Below are 22094 nucleotides of genomic sequence, written 5' to 3'. Positions count from 1 at the left end.
CCAACATAATGTTAGAAGTAAGTATGTTTAGCTGATCATTTGACAAATGGTTTGGTACCATTCAGGAGTCCTCAGATACTGAGGCAGTCCATGCAGCATGACCTGGACAACATTCAGCCTTGGACTGATTAAGTGGTAAGTAACATTCATGTCACACAAATGCCAAGCAATGACCATCTCCAGCAAGAGAAAATCTAACCATCTCCCTTTGTATTCAATAACAATATTTTCACTGAATTTTTCATCATTGACAATCTGTTGTTGGAGGGGAAAGGGGCACCATTGACTAGAAACATAACTGGACTAGCCACATACTGTTATTACAAGACCATAAGATTCCAAGATACAGGAGCAAAATTAGGCCACTCGGCCCATCAAATCTGCTCCGCCATTCAATCATGACTGATATTTTTCTCATCCCCATTCTCTTGCCTTTTCCCCATAACCCCCAATCTCCTTATTAATCAAGAACCTATCTCTGTCTTAAAGACACTCAATGACTTGGCCTCCACAACCTTCTTATTATATTTAAGGAAAGAATTCCACAGATTAATCACTCTCTGGCTGAAGAAATTCCTCCTCATCTCTGTTTTAAAGGTTTGTCCCTTTAGCCTGAGTTTGTGCCCCCAGGATGGTCAGAGGCTGGGAATTCTGCGTTGAGTAACTCACCCCAATAAATATTGCAATACAACAACTTAAATTTATATAACCTTTAATGTAGTAAAGTTTCACAGAAGCCATGACAAATCAACCTTGACCCAGAGCCAGCAAAAAAAAAATTAGGATAAGTGATCAAAAGATGAAGGTGTTAAGGAACACCTTAAAAGTGGACAGAAGGGTAGAGATATTTAGGGAGGAAATTCAGAGCTAACAAGGGCTCGCACCAGGAAAAGGTGATCTCAGAATCTGAGTGATTGTTTTCACAACCCCACAAGTCCAAAGTCACCCTTCAAAGAACGGAATCTGTCATCCTTCCACATTCAGGTCTGTTTGTGACTCTAGTTCCAATGAGGGCCAGGCAATGAAAGATGGGGAATACATTCATTTTGGGTCACCCTCACAGTGCAAAACCAGAGTGCAAAGTCACAACAGTGTGCAACAGAAGTTCATAGGCAGCCTTTAGTTACAATCAACATTACAACTGAGAACTTATAAAATGCAGTAGTCAGACCATTAACATTTATGATTCAATATTATGTTGAACAGTTCAACAGTAACAAAATAGAAACATTACTATCTGTATTCCAACACACAATTCCAGTGGAAGCTATCAACATTGCAGTTTGTTTTAAAGGGACTCCAACATACCACTGTGAAACTTCCAATTCTGATGCTTTGTTGGGATTAGAAAGAAATGTGAAAACTTGTATATCTTTTGACTAATGGAAGACATTAGATAGGTTCAAATGACATAATCATTTCAGAATAATAACTGCACCTCTGCCTCATTACAGCTAGCCAGTTAGTGGAAACCTTGGGTTTGTCTCAGACAAAGCCCTGTAGTTTTGGCATTGCAGCACTGCCCACGGGGATGGCACTGGAGCACTCTCTTGGTACTTAAGCATTTTAATATTGTGTCAAATTTATAACCATCACAAATTGCCTCATAACCAATTAATAGAGTAGAGGTTTGTTCTTTGAACATGTAAACTGTGTCATTCAATGCAAATTGCATCACTGCAATTAGCAGGAGCCGTTCCCTGCACTGCTGCCACTGGCAGGAGCTGGCACCTTACTGTTGCAATTGGCAGAGGTTGTACCCTGCATTGTCCCAGAAGGGAAGGCAAGGCGAGGTACCAAGGAATTCGGGAGGGATGGGGCACAGTGAAATGCTGTGATCCAGCATTTCACTGTGGAGATTGGGGAGATTATAGAGCAGCTAAGGAGGAACACTGAGCTGAAAAATTGGGTCACTATGAAGAGAAAGACATAATGTGAATGAGTTTCTAAAAGGTACGTCATACATATGACCTGAACTGGAAAAATAGGGGGCAGCACATTGCAACCAAATCTCGGAGGGTTAGCCCTTTACTAATGCACTCATTCAGACTGTTTCCGACTGACCCTGATGTGCTCTTTAATCATCACCACACCCAGAACAGGCCTTTTTGAAATTGTTGATAAAACCAGATTGGAATATATAGTTTATAGACCAATCCTGGCAGGTGCAGGGAGGTAGTCAGTTTAAAGTAATCAGCAGATGTCTAAAACCCTGCAGAGTCTAGAGCTTTACACATTAAGCAAGGTGCAGCTAGTATAGCTTCTCTATAATAGGAGGCAGCCCATTTCCTGACTGTGTTTTGTGCGCATTTCGGAGAAGCTTGAAGCTGGCTGCACTTCTACTAGAAAGTAAGAGGTTTGTGTGACTTCAGCAGAAAAGTGATAGGAGATAAAATGGAATCTCTATTATAAAAACATTATCTCTTTTGTTATGGTGAATGTTATGCTGTTCGCTGGCACAGCACTTTCACAGCACTGAACACCTTCCTCTAGTTTAAACCGATTAACTTTGGAGTTTGGTGCTTAATTCCTGTCTGCTATGGTTTAATTCAGTTAATTGACCCATGACCAAAGCCTAAAATAAAGATTTCCTGGGTTGAACAGAAACCACGCAGAGAAAATTAAACCCTCTTCACCTAGTTGCAGCTCCTGTTGGATTACTGGGTGAACACGCTGAGCAGAGGGTGGGGGGGTTTTAAAGTTTATATTAAAATGCACAATCTTCAGCTTTAGTCAATCAATTAGGACCAGGACAAAACTAGGTGAAAGGCGTGTGGCAATAGCTTTAAGGAGACTGGGGGAAGCCACAGTAAATAATTTACCCCAATCAACTTCGTCATTGCCCTCTGTAATCTTTAGGTATCCCTGAGAATGAGCCAGCCCAGTCTTCTTAACCCTGCCCATCCTCAACAGGGGGAATTAGCAGATGGATTTTTAGTGACATTTATTGAATGAGCTGCATTCAAGACGCAAAGTATTTCACCCATGATTGCCATTACTGCAAGAACTTATGCAGCCAAGTGTGCACAGCAAGAGACCACAGACATGGTTGGGGCAGAAGAACCTTTCATCTGCTTCCAGGAGGAATTCTGTCCCGGACACCAGGAGAACTGCCTGTACATCTTGCTGCAGCATGGGATATTTGATAAGTGCGCTGCCACACCTGATCCACCTGCCGCTGCGGAAACAAACTTTAAACAACTTTATTTATCAGTGTCACAAGTAGGCTTACATTAATACTGCAATGCAGTTACTGTGAAAATCCCCTAGTCACCACACTCTGGCGCTTGTTCGGGTACACTGAGGGAGAATTCAGCATGACCAATGCACATAATCAATATGTCTTTCGGACTGCGGGAGGAAACCCAAGCACCCGGAGGAAACTCACGCAAACACGGATTAAATAGAGGGACACAATGGGAGGCCTTCACAGAACATCATCTTTTCAGTGTTAGCATTGAAACGTAGGAGCAGGAGGCTGCCATTCAGCCCCTAGAGCCTGCTCTGCCTTTGATAAGTTCATGTCTTATTGTGATGTGTGGTTTCAACTCCACTTTCCTGATGCTCCCCATAACCTGCAACTTCCCTGTCCATCAAAAATCTTTCTATCTCCATGCTGAATAAATTCAGTGACCCAGCACGCTTCGTACAGCGTGGGAACTAAGAGGGATGGCGTGTTAATCCACGTTTGTATGTATTGGAGGAAAGAGATCTAAAATAAGTTCAGGTGACATTTATGGTGGATCCAGCAAGTGGGGAAAAAGCTCGGCTCATTATTGCCAACACCCGTTTGACCAGCAAGTGAATGTAATTAAAGATTAGATTGAATGTACAAGAACAGGTCATTCAGCCCAATGTTTGTGCTTCACAAACTCTGCCTCCCATCTTACTTCATCTCACCCTTACATTCTGAGGGGCTCTGACAGAGCAGATGCCGACAGGATGTTTATCTTGTGGGGCAATCTAGAACTAGGATATATAGTTTAAGAATATGGGATGTCTCATTTGAGATGGGGAAGAGCAGGAATCCTTTCCTCTCAGTGGATCATCAGTGCGGGGAATTCTCATTCACAGAGAGCGGGCTGAGATAGATCCTTGATCGACAAGGAAGTCGAGGGTTTCAGGGGACAGGCAGGATGAGTGGAATTAAGGCCACATCAGATCAGCCGTTTCGTGATGGGGAAAGCATATACCGGAGACTGGTTGGGGGGTTGGGATCAGCAGGCTAAGGGAGGAGACACTCAGATAGTGAAAAGATTGAATATGTTAATATGATAATGATCTTTCCTGAGGAAAGGCAGGAGAAGACAGCAGAGCAGTGGGAACAGATCGCGCGATTGTAATGTAGGCACTGGTACAATGGAGTAAACGATCTCCACACGTGTTATAAATATGTGGAGAGAGCTGCTTTGTCTGCGGTGGTATGTGTGTCAGCTGGCGATGGGATTTGTTAGGCTGCAATGGGCCAGTGTTTTATAGCAGCAGCCACTGGCACTGAATGGAAAGGTTTGCTCTAGAATCCCTCCAGTACGGTTTACCATGATTTTCTTTAATGACAGTCTGTGCAGTCGCTGGTGGCCATTGGTGAGTATCCATTTGGCGCGAGCGAGGTATATTACAATCCTCATGGCGTGGGAACCCTCCAGTCACGGAGTATTTAGTGGGGAGATGTGACGGTGTCCACCTGAGGCCTCTCTCCATTGCAAATCAGCCGACGCCCAGGATGCCGCTGTGGAAGGCAAGCCGCTCGGGAATGAGTTCTGGACGGTGATCCAGGCAGGTGGTTCTCGCTGATCCCACTAGCTCGGCCCTGGCAATGAGGCTTCCATTGCTAAGCGGCGAGGCCCGGAGGTTACCCGTGCTCCAGGAGTGCGGCAGAGTCAAAGCCATGCCCACCGGCAGGTGGTGAGCCCCCCTTTCTTCATCGGCTTCACTTGGGCCCTGCTGAGGGACTGGCAATCTAGGTCGGCCCAGAGAAGAGAGACAAGGGGAGGACATCACAGACCTCAGGATCGTATGCTCGCCAGAGAAACTGAAACTTCCTGGTTAAAAACAAAACAATTTTAGTTAAAAACTATTCAGTCGCCTCCGCCTTACTTACTTGAACTCTCTCTCAAGATCCACTGGGCTCTTTATTTCTCAACCCTCCTCCATCACATCTTGTTAGCTCACCTAATCTCCCTCAGATAATCTGTTCCCACCTCCGACACACCACAAATTCCACTGTAAAATGCCTAGGGATGCCTCTGCATGTTTCGAGGGAAATTTCCTTTACTGGACAATGCTTAGAATGTGGAACTTGCTAACATGGGGAGTAGTTGAGGTGAACAGCAGTGACCCTTGGTCACTGTCTGTGCAGAGTCTGCATGTTCTCCCCATGTCTGCGTGGGTTTCCTCCGGGTGCTCCGGTTTCCTCCCACAGTCTGAAAGACGTATTGGTTAGGTGCATTGGCCTCCCTCAACAAGCGACTAGGGGACTTTCATTGCAGTGTTAACATTAATTTACTTGTGACACTAATAAATAAAGTTTAAAGTTTATATTTAAAAGTAGAAAGATAAATACGTGAGGGAAAGAGGAACGCAGGCAGATAGAGGGGTGGAGGAATCTTCTGCGGAAAATGGACACCTGCGTGGACTGATTACAGGTAAATTTTATGTTAAAAGAGTCAGTAAAATACAAATTGCTTTTTCAAATATAATTACGACAGAAAATTCTGGAAATATTCCTGAGGTCAGGAGCAGCTGTGGAGAGAAACAAAGTTAATGATAGCTCTTTATCAAAACTCTGAAACGTTAACTCTGTTTTTCTCTCTGCTGTCAGACCTGCTTAGTATTTCCAGCATTTTCTACTTTTATTTCAGAACTCCGGCACCAGAAGCATTTTGCTTTTGTGCGTTTTTATAAATAAAGTTTAATTCAACAATAATTTGTAGCAAAATGTCAGAAGATGCTTTGCAGAGTGTTCCCATACAATCTGACCACGCTACAGAAGGTGAAATTCAGCCAGGTGACCAAAAACCTGGTGAAAGAGGCAGATTTTATGGCGTGTCTGAACTAAGAACGGATAGTGGTAGAGAGAGGGAGACATCTCAGCAGGGAATTCCAAAGCTTAAGGACGAGGCAACTGGAGGCAGATCTGCCAGTGAATAAAATTGGGAATAATGTAAAAGTCCAGATTTGGGAGGAACAGAGATCCCGGAAGATTCTAGGGTGGAGAGGAAAGCGGTGGCAAATGAAAGGGAGAAGAAAACTGTGAAAAGCAGGGAATTGGAACTCAAACCAGGAGAATGCAGCAGACCAGCTGCACCTGGAATGGAAAACACCAGATTAATAACCTGGGTTCTGATTAAAGATCTAATTCTTCCCAATGCTGTCTGTTTCTGGTCAACAGTGATGAGTAATTTCGAGGCATAAATCATTTGTTATCATTGGAAACCTTTTGTCTTTAAAACACTGGTTTGGGTCATTGTAGTAAGAAGTCTCACAACACCAGGTTAAAGTCCAACAGGTTTATTTGGTAGTAAACACCACTAGCTTTCGGAATGCTGTTCCTTTGTCAGGTGAGTCCTGTGACTCACAATGACTTGGGTCACTGTAGACAACTCTGTATTAACCTTTCACCTGTTGTGACTCAGTAGCCCCACTCTGGCAGGGTGGTCTCTGCTGCATTTGATGTAATGGGCTGAGAAACATAAATATCGCACTTAAAATAATCCCTCCGCCAATCCGCAAATTTATACTGGATCATTTACCTCCCTAAATTCAACTTTCAGAGCACCAAGGCCTAGTTCCCTTGCCCTGACATTCTCATCAGTAAACACAATTGCTTCAGGGAACAATCTCAGTCGTGATAAAAACAGGCAGGTGGTAACCATTACAGAAATCCTGAAGATATTACATCTCAGCATCCCGATCCTTTGACTTCCTATGTAGTCAAATTTGGTTCTCCTCATTCTTCCTGTCACTTCAAGCTTCTCAGTGTTAAATAGCCTGAGCCAGCAGAAGCCCAAGACCGAAATCTACAACCTTCCTGGTACAAGAAGTGTTAACACCACCTCTGGATCTTTGGCTAGAGTCTAATGGGCATCACTTACCTTTCATTCGGAGTTCCTTCCTCAGGAGCTGCAGGTTATACAAGGCCTCGACACTGCCCGACAAGGCTGCCCTCTGATACAACTCCATAGCTCTCGAAAAGCTCACCGGGATGCCTGAGCAGAGGGAAACAAGGGATTGCTTCATTAGTCTGTTCTGGTGGAGGGGGACTACTCTTCATTCACTGATCCTGAATCCCACACTAAAGCCAGAGCCCCAGCTTTTCTTTTTAGTCCTTTGATGATTTGTGCCATGGTAGACAACTCTGTATTGTGCACTGTCTGGTGTGACTCAGGTACCCCACTCTGGGTTGTGGGTGTCACTGGAAGGTCAGCATTTGTTGCCCATCCCCAACTGTCCTTAAACTTGTTAGGCCATTTCAGAGGGGAGTTAAGAGTCAACCACACTGCTATAAATCTGGAATCACATGTACGCCAGACTGGGTAAGGGTGGCAGATTTCCTTCTCTAAAGGACATTAGTGGCCCAGATGGGTTTGTACCACAATTGATGATAGTCTTGTGGTCGCCATTATTAACTCCAGACTTAAAAAAAAATTGAATTCAAATTCCACCAGCTACCATGATGGGATGTGAACCCATGAACCTGGCTCTCTGGATTACCACTGCAGTGACATTGCCACTACATCATGCTGACACAGAGAGAGAGAGATAGGCAGGTGCAAAAGGAAAAGGAAGGTAATTTATTCATAGAAACATAAAATTCGTACAGGGACGCCATTCGGCCCATCGAGTATGTACTGACCACAATCGCACCCATGCTTTATTTCTGTAACCCCAGAGATTTGCTCTGCTAATCTTCCGGCACTAGGGGCAATTTAGCATGGCCAATCAACCTAACCCGTACATCTTTGGGAGGAAACCAGAGCACCTGGAGGAAACCCACACAGACATGGGGAGAAGGTGCAAACTCCACACGGTTGCTCAAGGCCAGAATTGAATTTGGATCCCTAATGCTGTGAGGCAGCAGTGCTAACCACTGCGCCACCTTGCTGCCCATTCCTAGCGTGGTATCTGACAGGAAGCTCCTAAATACAGGCAATGCTGGCAGTATCCTCCTCCAAGCAGAGAGGGTTAAGGAAAGATTTAACAGAGAAATTGAAAACAACGAGGGTTTTAATTGAGTGGGTGAGGACTAACTATTTGCAGTGATATGAGAGTAAGTAACCAGAGAATGCAGAGTTATGGGGTGACTGGCAGTTTTAGCAGATTTATTCAGTGGCATTGCTTGCAATATTGTGATTTATGATATCACAATATTGCAAAGGTAAATGTCAAAGGTAAACATGGTTGACAATTTATGGTAAATAAGGTTAAAATATTTCTGTGCTTATCCAAGTGAGGGATGTTTGTGCTGGGGGATTGGAACCCTGTTTTGTCCCCGGATTTCTGATTTGCCGGGATCCTGGCTCTCTCTCCCCCACCTCAGTGAGCATTTCTCCTTCTGATGTCCAGTACCTCCCAGTCCTTGCTGGTGGAAGACTCCCAGAGCACACAGTGCATCAGTATGTTCCTGGGCTGCAGCAGTCTGATACAGCTTGACAGCTCGCTGAAGGTCCTTCTTCACTCCCCAACCCTCCTGGTAACAAACCCCCAGGTAGTACTGACACGCCGAATCCTGCAAAGGACAAATAACAACTTTCAAACTGCACATCTCAGCTGCAGTTGCCAAACACAGCATTTACCATGGAGCTATGTTAGCATGGGAACCTTAGCAGAAAATTGGTGTGCATATTAAGAAAATTGGCTTCAGCGGGTAGGAGTGGCACGGTGACACAGTGATTAGCACTGCTGCCTTACTGTGCTAGGAACCTGGGTTTGATTCCCAGCTTGAGTGGAGTTTGCATGTTCTCCCTGTATCTGCGTGGGTTTCCTCCGGGTGCTCCGGTTTCCTCCCACAGTCTGAAAGAGGTGCTGGTTAGGTGAACTGGCCATGCTAAATTCTCCCTCTGTGTATCCGAACAGGTGCCAGAACGTGGCAATTAGGGAGTTTTCACAGTAACTTCACTGCAGTGTTAACGTAAGCCTACGTTAATAAATAAACTTAACTTTAGCACGCAGTGCAGTGCTGAGGATCAACTACATCCCTGGGAATGAGTTCTGCATTCCTCCAGCTCTTCCTATTCCCCACTTCCTTCACCCCATCTTTAGCGGCTGTGCCTTCGGCCACTCAAATCCCTAAAGGCTCCGGAATTCGAGGCTTTGCAATTGAATTGACCTTTCTTTGAAACTGCACTTCCTGATCATTCCCGAATGGCCTACTCTAATTTTAAGATTGTGCCACCCTGTGCTGTATCACTGCACCAGTGAAAATTTGGTGGTGAGAAACTATCAAATCCTTTAATCAACATAAACATCTTAATCAAGCAAAGTTCTTCAAACCATGTCAGAAAAGTTTAAGTTTATTTATTAGTGTCACAACTAGGCTTATATTAACACTGCAATGAAGTTACAATGAAAATCCCCTATTTGCCACACTCTGGCGCCTGTTCGGGTACACTGAGGGAGAATTTAGCACGGCCAATGCACCTAACCAGCACGTCTATAGAAGGAAACCGGAGCACCTGGAGGGAACCCATGCAGACATGGGGAGAAGGTGCAGACTCTGCACAGACAGTGACCCAAGCCAGGAACTGAACCTAGGTCCCTGGAGCTGTGAGACAGCAGCGCCAACCACTGTGCCACCGCGGTTAGCATTGCTGCCTCACAGTTCCAGGGACCCTCACAGCTCCAGGGACCTCACAGAATGTGCAGGGTTATGGGGAGAAGGTGGAGAATGGCACTTAGTGAATTTCTCATTAGGGGAGCTGGTGCACTCACGATGGGCCACATCCTGTGCTGTAATATCTTGGCATTGCTGCACTGAGTGTTTGGAGTCTACTGGGGATGTAACATGTGCAGTGACTTGCTGGTCACCATTTGAGAGTCTGAGACCCCGATTTTACCGGCACAGCTGACCCAGGCTGGTTGGATTTTACCCGAGGCCAAGGGGTGCTGCAGCCCAGGAACATGCGAGCCTCGCCCATCCCGATTTTGGGGCGGTCGTGCCAGTAAAATCAGGGCCTGAGAGTGCTGTGATGGGTAGGAGTCGGGATAACATAGACATTTTCTGATATATACCCAGAACTTCAGAAGGGGGACATTGAATCCATCTCAATTACATCACTCCTTAATCTTTTACACATCATTAAAAACAAGAACAACGTACCCCATTTCCCGATGCCATTGCTAGGTACTTGGCAGCTTGCTGCAGATCCTGGTGGGGTTCTTTCGTGAAGAACACGCCGAGGTAAGCCTGGGCCTGGAACAATGAGAGGATATGTTGTGTGTTACAGAAATCATCGCTTCCCCACCTCCCTCCTTCCAGCCTCTCTTTCCTCTTATTGCTTCATTTTCTTTGGCACATCAAAAAAAGGGAATTTGCAATTCTATAGCACCTTTCACTACCTCAGGACACTCCAAAGCATGTTACAGCCAATGATGTACTTCTGGAATGCAGACACTGTTTGGAAACACAGCAGGCAATTTGTGTAGAGCAAGCCCCACAAACAGCAATGTAATAATGACCATTAGCTGTATTAGGTCAGAAAGCTGGGGAGATCTCCCTGGTTTCTTCTTCAAATGGGGTCTTGTATAACCACCTGAAAGGCCAGAGAGGGCCCTGCTTCAACATCTTTCAGGTGAGATGGCATTCCTGACAGTGGAGTACCCCTCCTCAATGCTGCACTGGAAGTGCCAGCTGGAGTTTTATTGAGTGGGGTGTTGTTGGTAGGGGGGAGGGAAGCAACAGCTGAGGAGGTTGAACAATTGTTTCCCAGTGTCTCAAGCTAGGAATGTCAGACAAGAACAGTTTAATCTCCACTGCATTAATCAACCTGCCGACAGTAATATGGGGGAGAATATGTGAAATTGTGCTGCAGTTCAATGTAGCATCAGTTATAGAGTCATAAAGGTTTGCAGCATGGAAACAGGCCATTCGACCCAACTTGTCCATGCCACCCAATTTTTGTTTTAAAACTCCTAAGCTAATCCCAATTGCCTGCATTTGGCCCATGTCCCTCTAGACCCATCGTAGCCATGTAACTGTCTAACTGCTTTCTAAAAGACAAAATTGTATCCTCCTCTACTACTACTACCACCTCGGGCAGCTTGTTCCAGACACTCACCACCCTCTGTGTGAAAAAAATTGACCCCCTGGACCCTTTTGTATTTCTCTCCTTAAACCTATGCCCTCTAGTTTTAGACTCCCCTTACCTTTGGGAAAAGATGTTTACTATCTAGCTAATCTACGCCCCTCATTCTTTTATAGATCTCTATAAGATCACCTCTAAGCCTCCTACACTCCAGAGAAAAAGTCCCACTCTATCCAGCCTCTCCTTCTAACTCAAACCATCAAATCCCGGTAGCATCCTAGTAAATCTTTTCTGCACTCTTTCTAGTTTAATAATATCCTTTCTACAGTAAGGTGACCAGAACTGTACACAGTATTCCAAGTGTGGCCTTACTAATGTCTTTTACAACTTCAACAATACATCCCAATTTTCCCTTTGGGAAAGGAGAATGGGGAGAAGAGAATAAAATTACATAGAGGTTCAGCAGCACACACAGGCTATTTGGCCCAACAGGTCGAAGTATGTATTTATGCTCTGCAAGAGCTTCCTTGGAAAACAGAAGTCGCTCTTCAAATTTATGCAGTCCTGTCGAAAGGAACTTAGCACTTTACCTGTACTGTTTGATAATGTGGAACATTTAAAAAAACGAAGTATGATCTCTTGCCTCTTTAAGTCCGGATTTGGCTGCCTTTTCCAACTGCTGTATGGCTTCTTGGGTATCTCTGACCTCTCTTCCTTGTTTTACATGCAAGAGGTACCTGGCCCAATGGAACCGGGCCATGTTGTGTCCTTGGGCAGCAGCTTGACTGTAATACAAAGCGGCCTGGCAGGGAAGCGAGAGGGAATAGAATTGGACATGGTTACGATATCATAACAGCAGAAACACTGTCTTACATTTAAAACCCAAAAAGATACAAAAACAATATGTGGTGGGGATTTCAGATCTTTGTGCCCTAATTGGACTCAGTGGTTTGTGGAAATGGGGTTACCTCTTGTATTTTTAAAAAGTTATTTTATGGGGTGTGAGTGTTGCTAGCAAGGTCAGTGAAATGTTAGTGTACCTTTTTTAATTTAATGAGTTTTTTAAATTCATGTTCACAGCTTTAGGTGATGTCATTGTTGGGAGGAGGAAAAAAACTGTTTGCAGGTCAGGTGACAGGGATTCAGTTTCAGTTTGGAGCTGCAGGTTTGGGTTTTAGAAGGGATAGCAAACTAAAAAGTATTTTCCCTCTCTTCCTGTTGTTTTTAAAAATTCTATTGGTTAGCTGAAAACAAGATCTTGTCTTCCTGAAAAGTGAAAATGTGCTGCTGTTAAGCGCTGGACTAGAGTCTCTCTGGTGTTTTTGGGAAGCTGAACTACCAAAGGACTCAATCCCATGTGAGTAATAGACTTTGCTTTATTGAACCTGTTTAAAGCAATTGTTAATGATTGGAACAGCTTATATATATTCATTAAGGGGTTTACATTACAGCGGTTGTTCTGTTTCTTGTTTGTAATTGATGAGTTCTTGCTAATTTTCTTACTATATATGTTAACTATATTCTTAAATAAACTTTGTTTTAGAAAAGCTCCCCAGTGGGTCACTTGAATCACACCTAAGTGAAACATCTCATGCTTATCCTAGCCAAATTCAAGATGCAAAACTAATGACTCAGGTGGGCTTCATAAAACACTTTGGAGTTTCTAATCTGAGCCATAACACCAGCATCTGCTGCTCACCGCGAACTTCCCTTGAAAACATGGTGCTAGTATACTCACTTTCATAAACAAATGCGCAGCACTTTAAGCAAAGGCATATTTCAATTTCCCAGAAATAAAGAGATAAAAGAAAGATTTAAAAAAAATTATTTATTCATGGGATCTGGGCATATGCACATTACCGATCCCTAATTGCCCTTGAGGTAGTGGTGGCAATAACTTAGTGGCTCCCTGGACCATTTCAGGAGACTGTTAAGAGTCAGTCACATTGTTGTGTGGAACATTGGCACTGTTCCGCATTGTTGGACTACTAATCCAGACACACGAGTAGGAATCCCTCTAGGGCAGCTGGATAATTTAAAATCAGGTAATTAAATAAAACTGTAATAAAAACTAGGATCTCGAATCTGGCAACCTTGGGACTGAGTCTGTGCCAGATTTCGGAACTTGCTGCTTTTTGGCCTTGATTCAAATTGGAACATCTTAATTCAATGAGTAGGGAATGCAGAAAAAACAACTGATATGATTGCAAAGCATTTTAGGTTAACAGTCATGTTGGTTCTGATCTTAATTCACCCCTTTCACATTGGATTCAATAACACTTGCTCCTCCCCTACTTCAGCACACTCTGTTTAAATTTATTGTTGTAACGAGCAGGCTTACATTAACACTGTATGAGGTTATTGTGGAAATCCCCTAGTTGCCACACTCTGGTGTTTGTTCGGGTACACTGATGGAGAATTTAGCATAGCCAATGCACCTAGCCAGCACATCTCTGAACTGTGGGAGGAAACTGAAGCACCCTGAGGAAACCCACGCAGACATAGGGAGAATGCAAATTCTACACAGACAGTGACGCAAGCCGGGAATCGAACCCAGGTCCCTGGCTCTGTGAGGTAGCAGTGCTAACTACTGTGCCATCGTGGAGCAATCAAACTGAAACGATGTTAAAAATACCCGCAGTTGTAAGTGAAAACAATTTGGTTTTTATTGATATGAGATTGTGCAATCTCTTTAATAATTCTCTTTGAACTGACTTGCTTCAGCTGTGAGCAGGCAACCAGGGCCCGTGGAACTTAAAAGGCTTTTGGGAATCAAGTGTTTGAATGTCTGAATTTAAACTTAGGTGTCCTTAATGGCATCAAAACTTAATCTAGGTAAAGGGTACTGCAGCGAGAATAGACAAATGTCCTGATGCCAATTATGATATACAACTAATATTCTACCTCATCGGATTCTGTCAGAGTTCTGTGTTCTTCCTGGGTGAGTGCAACCATCTCTGCCAAATCTGCACATGGTCCAGTGGGGTCGAGGTTCACTTGAGTGCAAGAAATGCCAGGTATTTGAAGCTAATACGCACCCAACAACTCCCTGAACGTTTCTGAGCTGGGGTGAGTGACGTCAAGTTTTGCTGGAGAACGGGAACCAAACGTCCAGTTTATGGACACCCCTGGTTTTCGGCTACCTGGATTTGAAGTACTTGACCTGTATCAGTAATATTGCAAATCAAACCACCCAATTGTCATTAAAAACTATTTTAATTCACTTATGTCCTTTATGGAAAGAAACTGTTCTTATCCAGGCAACTCCATTGATTTCAGACCCACCACACACCCATATCCCGTGAATGAATAAGTAAATCAAACATGTAGACCAAATGGAACAAGAGTGACTGGTTTCCTTCTCTGTTGGCATGGTGAGATTTGAGCTCCGTCGAAAATAAGTGCTATGCTGTTGTATTTGTTTGAGTGAGAAATGTTGACCAGAACATTAGGGGAACTCCCTGTGTATTCTTCAAACGATCGTACGGTGGTTGGCACTGCTACATCACAGTGCCAGGGACCGAGGTTCAATTCTTGGCTTGGGTCACTGTCAGTGTGGAGTTTGCACGTTCTCCCCGTGTGTGTGGGTTTCCTCCGGGTGATCTGGTTTCCTCCCACAATTCAAAGATGTGCGGGTTAGGTTGATTGGCCATGCTAAATTGATCCTGGTGTCAGGGGGTGTAGCAGGGTAAGATATGGGGTTATGGGAATAGGGCCTGGGTAGGTGTGGAATCGTCTAAATGGTTTGACCCATTAAAAGGCTTCATTTAAAGATATTTCTACCTAATCTAGCTAATTGTGCTATGCTTTGAAACTAACTTAAGATAATTTGGCCACATTTTAAAACTCAGCTTGGAATTCTGGGTTTAAGAACATAAGAACATAAGAAATAGGAGCAGAAGTAGGCCATCTGGCCCTTCGAGCCTGCCCCGCCATTCAATAAGATCATGGCTGATCTGTCGTGGCTCAGTTCCACTTTCCCGCCCTCTCCCCATAACCCTTAATCCCTTCTCTTATCAAAAACCTGAAACTTGGCTACATTTGAAAATGCAGTGTTAGCAGAAACAATTCTTGTCATAAACAAGCTTCACGGTCACAGATGTGGATTGTTTGTTGAAAGTTACAGATACTCTTTGTACTGTTTGTACCTGGTAATTTCATAACACAAGATAAGAAGTTACAATGCTCTGGGCAACTATATGTTTTCAGTTCACTTGGTATTCAGTTGTGTTGAGTCCTGTACAATCTTTCAGATCGAGTCTGTTCTTTTCTCTCTCTCTCAATAAATTAATATCTTTCGCTTTCTTTTAATGTCACGGTGGCACAGTGGTTAGCGCTGCTGCCTCACAGCGCCAGCGACCCAGGTGGGTCACTGTGCGGAGTTTGCACTTTCTCCCCTTGTCCATGTTGGTTTCCTCCGGGCGCTCCAGTTTCCCCCCACAATCCAAAGATGTGCAGGTTAGGTGCACTGACCATGCGAAATTCTCCCTCAGTGTACCCAAACAAGGCCAGAGTGTGGTGACTAGGGGATTTTTCACAGTAACTTCGTAATAGTGTGAATGTAAGCCTACTTGTGTCTAATAAATAAACTTTACTTTAAATGCTAAATTTTAAAGGATGCTTAATAAAGAAGTTTCTACTTCGAACCAGTTGTGCCTACGTCTACTCTAAAGGAATGAATGGATCCGACAGTGAAATTGTGACCGGTGCAGACTCGATGGCCTGAGTGGCCTCCTTCTGTACTGTCGGGATTCTATGAATGCCATAGGATCATTAACATCCAGTTCAATTACAAATATCCTGATTTATATAGTGTCTATCAGAAAGATAAATATCTACTAGAATGCATCACTCCTTCAGTACTGAGCTGGAATGTCCATCTCCAGCATTGTGCCCGAGTCTCAGACTAAGACTCAAATCTATAACCTTTTGGCCTGGAGCATGCTGTATTGGCAGGAGAGGAAATGAAAAAAAACACATAGAAGTGAACACACAGCAAGTAAAGCAACACAACTCTTTCTTTTTCTCAGATTCCTACCTTCTCAATGTCTTTTACAGTGCCTTTCCCCTGTTCATAGCAGACTCCAACATTGTACTGGGCCTTGCTGTAGCCGTGGTGGGCTGCTATCATGAAATAGGAGAATGCCATATCGTAATCTTTGGCTTTTATGTTTTTCAACCCTGTTCAGGAGTAGATTAACAAACAGAAATGAAGCATAGGCTGCAAGAGATATAGAGACTTTGAAAAGGGAAAGTTAAGTACAACAAGGTTAACGTTTTAATTAAGGCCTCCATTCTATCAAAGTGGAGGCAGCAATCAGCAATTCTGACTTGGTCTGTACGTGGTTAGGCTGCGTTTACTGCCAAATCCATGCATATACATTTGCATGTTGATGGTAGGCCCAGCTCAGCAGCAGCCATCTTTGTGAGGGACGACGTACAGCCAAATATGGTTCGATACCCCGCCTGGGTGACTGTCTGTGTGGGTTTTCCTCCCACCTGCCAAAGATGTGCAGGTTAGATGGATTGGTCATGCTAAATTGCCCCTTTCTGCATTTCACACTTTTCCCTTCTGCTTGTTTTGTAGCTAAGCTTTCAGTGTTTGCTCGTTTCAAGTTATGTTAATCTGAGAAATCAACTGGCTACTCAAGTGCCGCAGCAATTTTTGGAAAACAATTGCAGAGCTGACACATACTAATAAAAAGTCCTGCAAAAATGCTTATTGTGAAGTGCCACAGTTTTGTGTTACTGCTGGTGGAACCACCGCAAGGAAGTTCATAGCACAGTCAGGTTTTTGCTGGCACTGTGTTTCCTGCATTGGTTTCCTGAATATGTGCAGATCAGTGTGCATGTGCAGACTGGCACTCGTGGCCACGTTCATGCAATCATAGAATTCTACAGTGCAGAAGGAGGCCATCAAGACTGCACCGACCACAATCCCACCCAGGCCCCACCCCAGTACCTTGTATTGGCAGGAGATACAGGGATGTGGTTATTTGGTGAAAAGGGCACCTGGTTTGCATATAATGATTTACAGTGGCTGAAATGGCCAGTCAACCCTCATTAGTTTATAGAATTTACGGTGCAGGAGGCCGCCATTTGGCCCATCGAGCCTGCACAGACACCAATACCACCCAGGTCCTGTCTCTGTAACCCCACAAATTTATCCTCCTGAAACCCCTGACATAAAGGGGCAATTTATCTTGGCCAATCAATCTAACCCGCACATGTTTGGAGCGTGGGAGGAAACTGGAGCGACCCGGAGGAAACCCACCCAGACACCAGGTGAATGTGCAAATTCCACAAAGTCATCCAAGGCTGGAATTGAACCCGGGTCCCTGGCATTGTGAGGCAGCAGTGCTAACCACTGTGCCACAGTGCCGCCCCTTACCTAGATAGACATTTGAATGTTGTGACACTACAGTGTCTTTTTAGAAATGTATTTGAGTCATGTTTCTGTGCAGGTTTTTTTTTAAACAGTTTGCTCTTGGTCTGTAACCACAGTAAGAAGTCTCACAACATCAGGTTAAAGTCCAACAGGTTTATTTGTAGCAAACGCCACTAGCTGCCAAATCCGAAAGCTAGTGGCGTTTGCTACAAATAAACCTGTTGGACTTTAACCTGATGTTGTGAGACTTCTTACTGTGTTTACCCCAGTCCAATGCCGGCATCTCCACATCTTGGTCTGTAACCGGCAGCATCTTGTTGCTGCAGCAATATCCTTGGTCCTAATTGCTAGAATGATTGTATCAATCTGGACTAATGCTGTTCTGATTTTTTAGTATTTTCTTCTGGGGTTTTGCAGAACTGGGCGTGATTAGGTTGATTGACAGTAAAATCATGTGACTGGGTGGAGCTAGGCTTGCACAGAGAAATCAAGCTGTGTTTGCTGCTTGGGATTTTTAGAGAGAGGTCGCTTTCTTTGTATCCCTTTTTCTCTCTGGATTTTGAGATTGGGATCTGCCATGTTATGAGTCTCTTTCTCAGAGATTCTGCTCTGGAGGGTGCTATTTGGGAGTTGTAAAGAGAAAAAAAAGCTCTGCCTCTCTCTGGAAATTGGAGACTGGGATCTGTAGAAAATAGGTCTTTTTCTCAGAAGTTTTGCTGTATGAAGTTATCTCTTTCTCTGGAAACCACTTATGAGATTCAGAAGGCTGTGTCTTTCTGAATCTGTCCAATTGGGTTAAAAGGCTGGAAATCTAGCATCCATGTGAGCACATCTGTTTTTGGTGCTAGCTGATTCTGAAGTAGGAATTATGTCTATGGGGATATTGCTCAAATTGAAGCTATAGAGATGGGTAGCTGTTTAGAATTACAATTTTTCATGTTTAAGTATTTTATTTGGTAAAAGTTATGATAATTCTTTGTGTTATATTCTGCGTTCTTAAATAAAGTTTGTTTTAATAAAAGCTTCCCAGTGGGTCAATCGAATCATATCTGGAGTGAAACACCTTATGCTCACCATAATGCGAAAACCAAAACAAGTCAGGGTCAATGCTAACTTAATAATATAATTTGAAGTTTCTGATCTGGTCCCTAACAATATTCTCCTTGGGATGTGGGTACCGCTAGCAAAGCTGGCTATTGCTCACTTTCCAGCCGTCTTCAGGACTAAGTGGGCCAATTTATTGAAGGTTTGTGCTGAAAGTGTACCAACAATGCTGTCGGGTAGTAGTCATTTGAATGAACTATACTGTACAGTATGTGAACAAATCCAGGAGAGCGAGCATTCACATCAGTAAATTCTTACCAATAATATTTAAAATGGAAGAAATACTGGACTCAGCAGTGCCCCTCAAGTTGGATGTGGCTCGGTTTAAAGCTTCTTCTGAATTGATTTCCTCTCTCTATATAAACAGACAGGATAGCAGTGTTTAATAGTCATACTGATTCTTCTTAAACTACGGCTCAATACAGTCCCAGGAATGCATTCAGACCAGATATATAACAAATATCGTTCCTGAAACCACTGAATTTCCCTGCTGAAGTTTTGTAGTTTGGTTACCTGGACGTCTCCTCGCTGCCTATTTCCATCTGGCAGACCACACTCTGAGCATTGTGTGCCTGTTAGAAACAGCGGCTCATCTGTAACACACACACAACAAACATGAACATACACATCAGAAATTCACTGGCACATAAGGTGCTGTCAAATCAAAGCAGAAAATGATGGCACTGCTACATTCAGCTGAATGGGCTTCTTAAAAGTTTTGTAAATTCTTAAAGAGCAGGAGGAAAATTAAGAAAAAGAGTAGGACCAATTAGAGACCAATATGGTATCATACATGTGGAGTTATTTAATATTTTGCAACTTTCCATAAAAGCAGACATTGTAGTTAGGAAGGAGTGTGAAACATCAGATGGGGTAAACACAGTAAGGAAATTTTTTTTTTAGCCCAGATTTAGGGCAGCATGATGGCATAGTGGTTAGCACTGCTGTCTCAAAGCTCCAGGGACCTGGGTTTGATTCCAAGTTTGGGTGACTGTGTTTGCATGTTCTCCCCATGTCTGTGTGGGTTTCCTCCGGGTGCTCCGGTTTCCTCCCACAGTCCAAAGATGTGCGGGTTAGGTGCATTGGCCATGTTAAATTGCCCTTTAGTGTCCTGGTTAGGTGGATTAGCGGAGTAGATACGTGGGATTATGGGATTGTTTTCGGTGCAGACTCAATGGTCAAATAGCCTCCTTCTGCACTGTACAGTTTCCATGATTCTAAGATCCAGATGAAATGAAACTCAGGCTACTCAGAGATGCAAGGGAAGAAACAACAGAGACTTTGACCATCATTTTGCTATCCTCTGCCTCCAGGCGTGATGCTGGAGGACTGTGAGTGTTGTTCCATTGTTTAAAAAGGGAGGAAAGGATAGCAAATGTAGCCTTGGCTTTGCCACCAAGGTCCACATTCTGTGATTGATTCAAATGACAAAATTTTGCAGCAGCCCAATGAGTATTGTTTGCAACTTGTACCTTGTTCAATAATTTCATTGAGTTCTTGTTGTTCGGTCCTTGAATATGCAGCTTTGACATTCGCTGGAGTGGATGGTCTGGTCGATGCAGGGCTCTGGTCTGTCGAGTTACTGGCTGAGTGCGGAGTCCCACACTGAGGCAAAATGCAACGGCTAAACTCTGCCACACAAAACGGAAAATAAAGGTCAGAGAGGGATTAACTCAGGAAAGCACACGGTCTTTCAAACATTTATGTGACAGTATTGCTGATAACTAAACTGCAAACCCTGAATTTAAATGTATATAAAATATTAAATTTCTGCCATTAGGGCTCTGTCAGTACCATCACCTAGTTGCAATGCACTAGTTTCCCCCCTTCAGGTACCGTGCCCTAAGCATCCATTGACTTCCATTAGGTTGGTCCATTAAGCTTAGCAAAGTCCTGCAGTTGTTTTCAGTTACCAACTGCAGTCTGACTGATCAGGAAACACTCCTGCTCTCACCACCTGCCATCAGGCGTACTGGGAGGATTTACAGGCTGATCAATTTACCTGTTTGGCCACGTTATAACATAAGAACATAAGAAATAGGAGCAGGAGTAGGCCATCTAGCCCTTTGAGCCTGCCCCGCCATTCAATAAGATCATGGCTGATCTGTCGTGGCTCAAAGCTTCTGGCTCAAAGGCAGGGACACTATTCCCTGCTACCCACTACCCAAGACCTCCCCATTTTCATATAGAAGTTAAGTGACTCAAAACGGTGTGATAGTGAGACACAGGGATTTGGTAGAAGTTGGAGCTAATCTTTGCAGAAGCTGATCTAATCTGGTCTAGTGGTAAGGGTGCTGGATCTGATTCCTGGCTGGGACATAAGAGTACGAGAAACAACAGCAAGAGTAAGCTAAATGGTCCTTGATCCTTCGCCGCCATTCAATGAGATCCTAGTAGATCTTCCGCCTCAACTCCGCTTTCCTACTCTATCCCCATAACCCTTGATTCTTAGTGTCTAAAACCCTAATGAGCTCAGTCTTAGTCTACTCGATGACTGAATGTCCATAGCCCTCTGGGATAGTGATAGGAACAAATAGCAGCAGGAATAGGCCATTCAGCTCTCCAAGCCTGCTCCACCATTCATTATGATTATGACTGATCATCCAACTCAGTAACCTGTTCCCACTTTACCCTCCCATCCCTTAATTCCTTTGGCCCCCAAGAGTAATATCTAACTCCTTTTTGAAAACATAATGTTTTAGCCTCAACCTGTTCTACAGTAGCAAATTCCACGGTCTTACTACTCTCTGGGTGAAGAAATTTCTCTTCATTTCAATCTTAAATGGTTTACCCTGTATCCTCAGACTGTGACCCCAATGCTGGACACTCCCACCATCGGGAACATCCTTCCTGCATCGAACTTGTCTGGTCCTGTTAGAATTTTATAGGTTTCTGTGAGATTCCCCTCATTCTTCCAAACTCCAGCAAATATAACTGTAATCAATTCAATCTCTCCTGGTACTTCAGTCTTGCCATCCCAGGAATCAGTCTAGTAAACTTTCTCTGCACTCCCTCCATAGCAAGAACATCCTTCCTCAGATAAGGATGGAGAGGGAAAGGGAAGGAAAAATCAATCAGGTCTCTCAGTCCTGATTATTTCTCATCATCATCCGATGGCTTTTGATCCAAATGCATACATGTGGATAATCTCATTAAAAAAAAGACTTTTGGATCCTGGGTTAAAATGGGGGAAGAGATACAAAAGCCAAGAGTTACTACTAAACCAAGGCAGGTCATTGGTTAGCCGTGAGTAAGTTCAGTTTTTTGGACACCTTATTTCAGGCAGGATTCAAAGCCATGGGCAGAGTGAAGATGAGATTCAGAGGTAATGCCATGGATCAGAAGATTTAGTTATGAGG

The 22094-nt window shown here is 43.8% G+C and overlaps 1 protein-coding gene across 1 annotated transcript in view; it reads right to left on the bottom strand.

Moving 5' to 3' along the window:
* Positions 1-695: 695 nt before the first annotated feature.
* Positions 696-22094, bottom strand: part of dele1 (DAP3 binding cell death enhancer 1) — a 43136-nt gene continuing 21737 nt past the window's right edge. Inside the window, exons 5-13 of the mRNA XM_080201269.1 lie at positions 20208-20366; positions 19249-19328; positions 18994-19090; positions 16282-16424; positions 11887-12045; positions 10319-10411; positions 8569-8728; positions 7095-7208; positions 696-5042 (exon numbers count right to left, since the gene is read on the bottom strand). Of these exons, the coding sequence (XP_080057395.1) occupies positions 4708-5042; positions 7095-7208; positions 8569-8728; positions 10319-10411; positions 11887-12045; positions 16282-16424; positions 18994-19090; positions 19249-19328; positions 20208-20366 (1340 nt within the window). The 3' untranslated portion in view covers positions 696-4707. The remainder of the gene's footprint in view (positions 5043-7094; positions 7209-8568; positions 8729-10318; positions 10412-11886; positions 12046-16281; positions 16425-18993; positions 19091-19248; positions 19329-20207; positions 20367-22094) is intronic.

Source organism: Carcharhinus amblyrhynchos, chromosome 13 (assembly GCF_965287045.1).
Source record: "Carcharhinus amblyrhynchos chromosome 13, sCarAmb.v2.hapA, whole genome shotgun sequence".
In the NCBI taxonomy this organism is placed as follows: Eukaryota; Metazoa; Chordata; class Chondrichthyes; order Carcharhiniformes; family Carcharhinidae; genus Carcharhinus; species Carcharhinus amblyrhynchos.
Note: the sequence above shows the minus strand (reverse complement) of the source record. Positions and strands in the feature narration are given on the sequence as shown.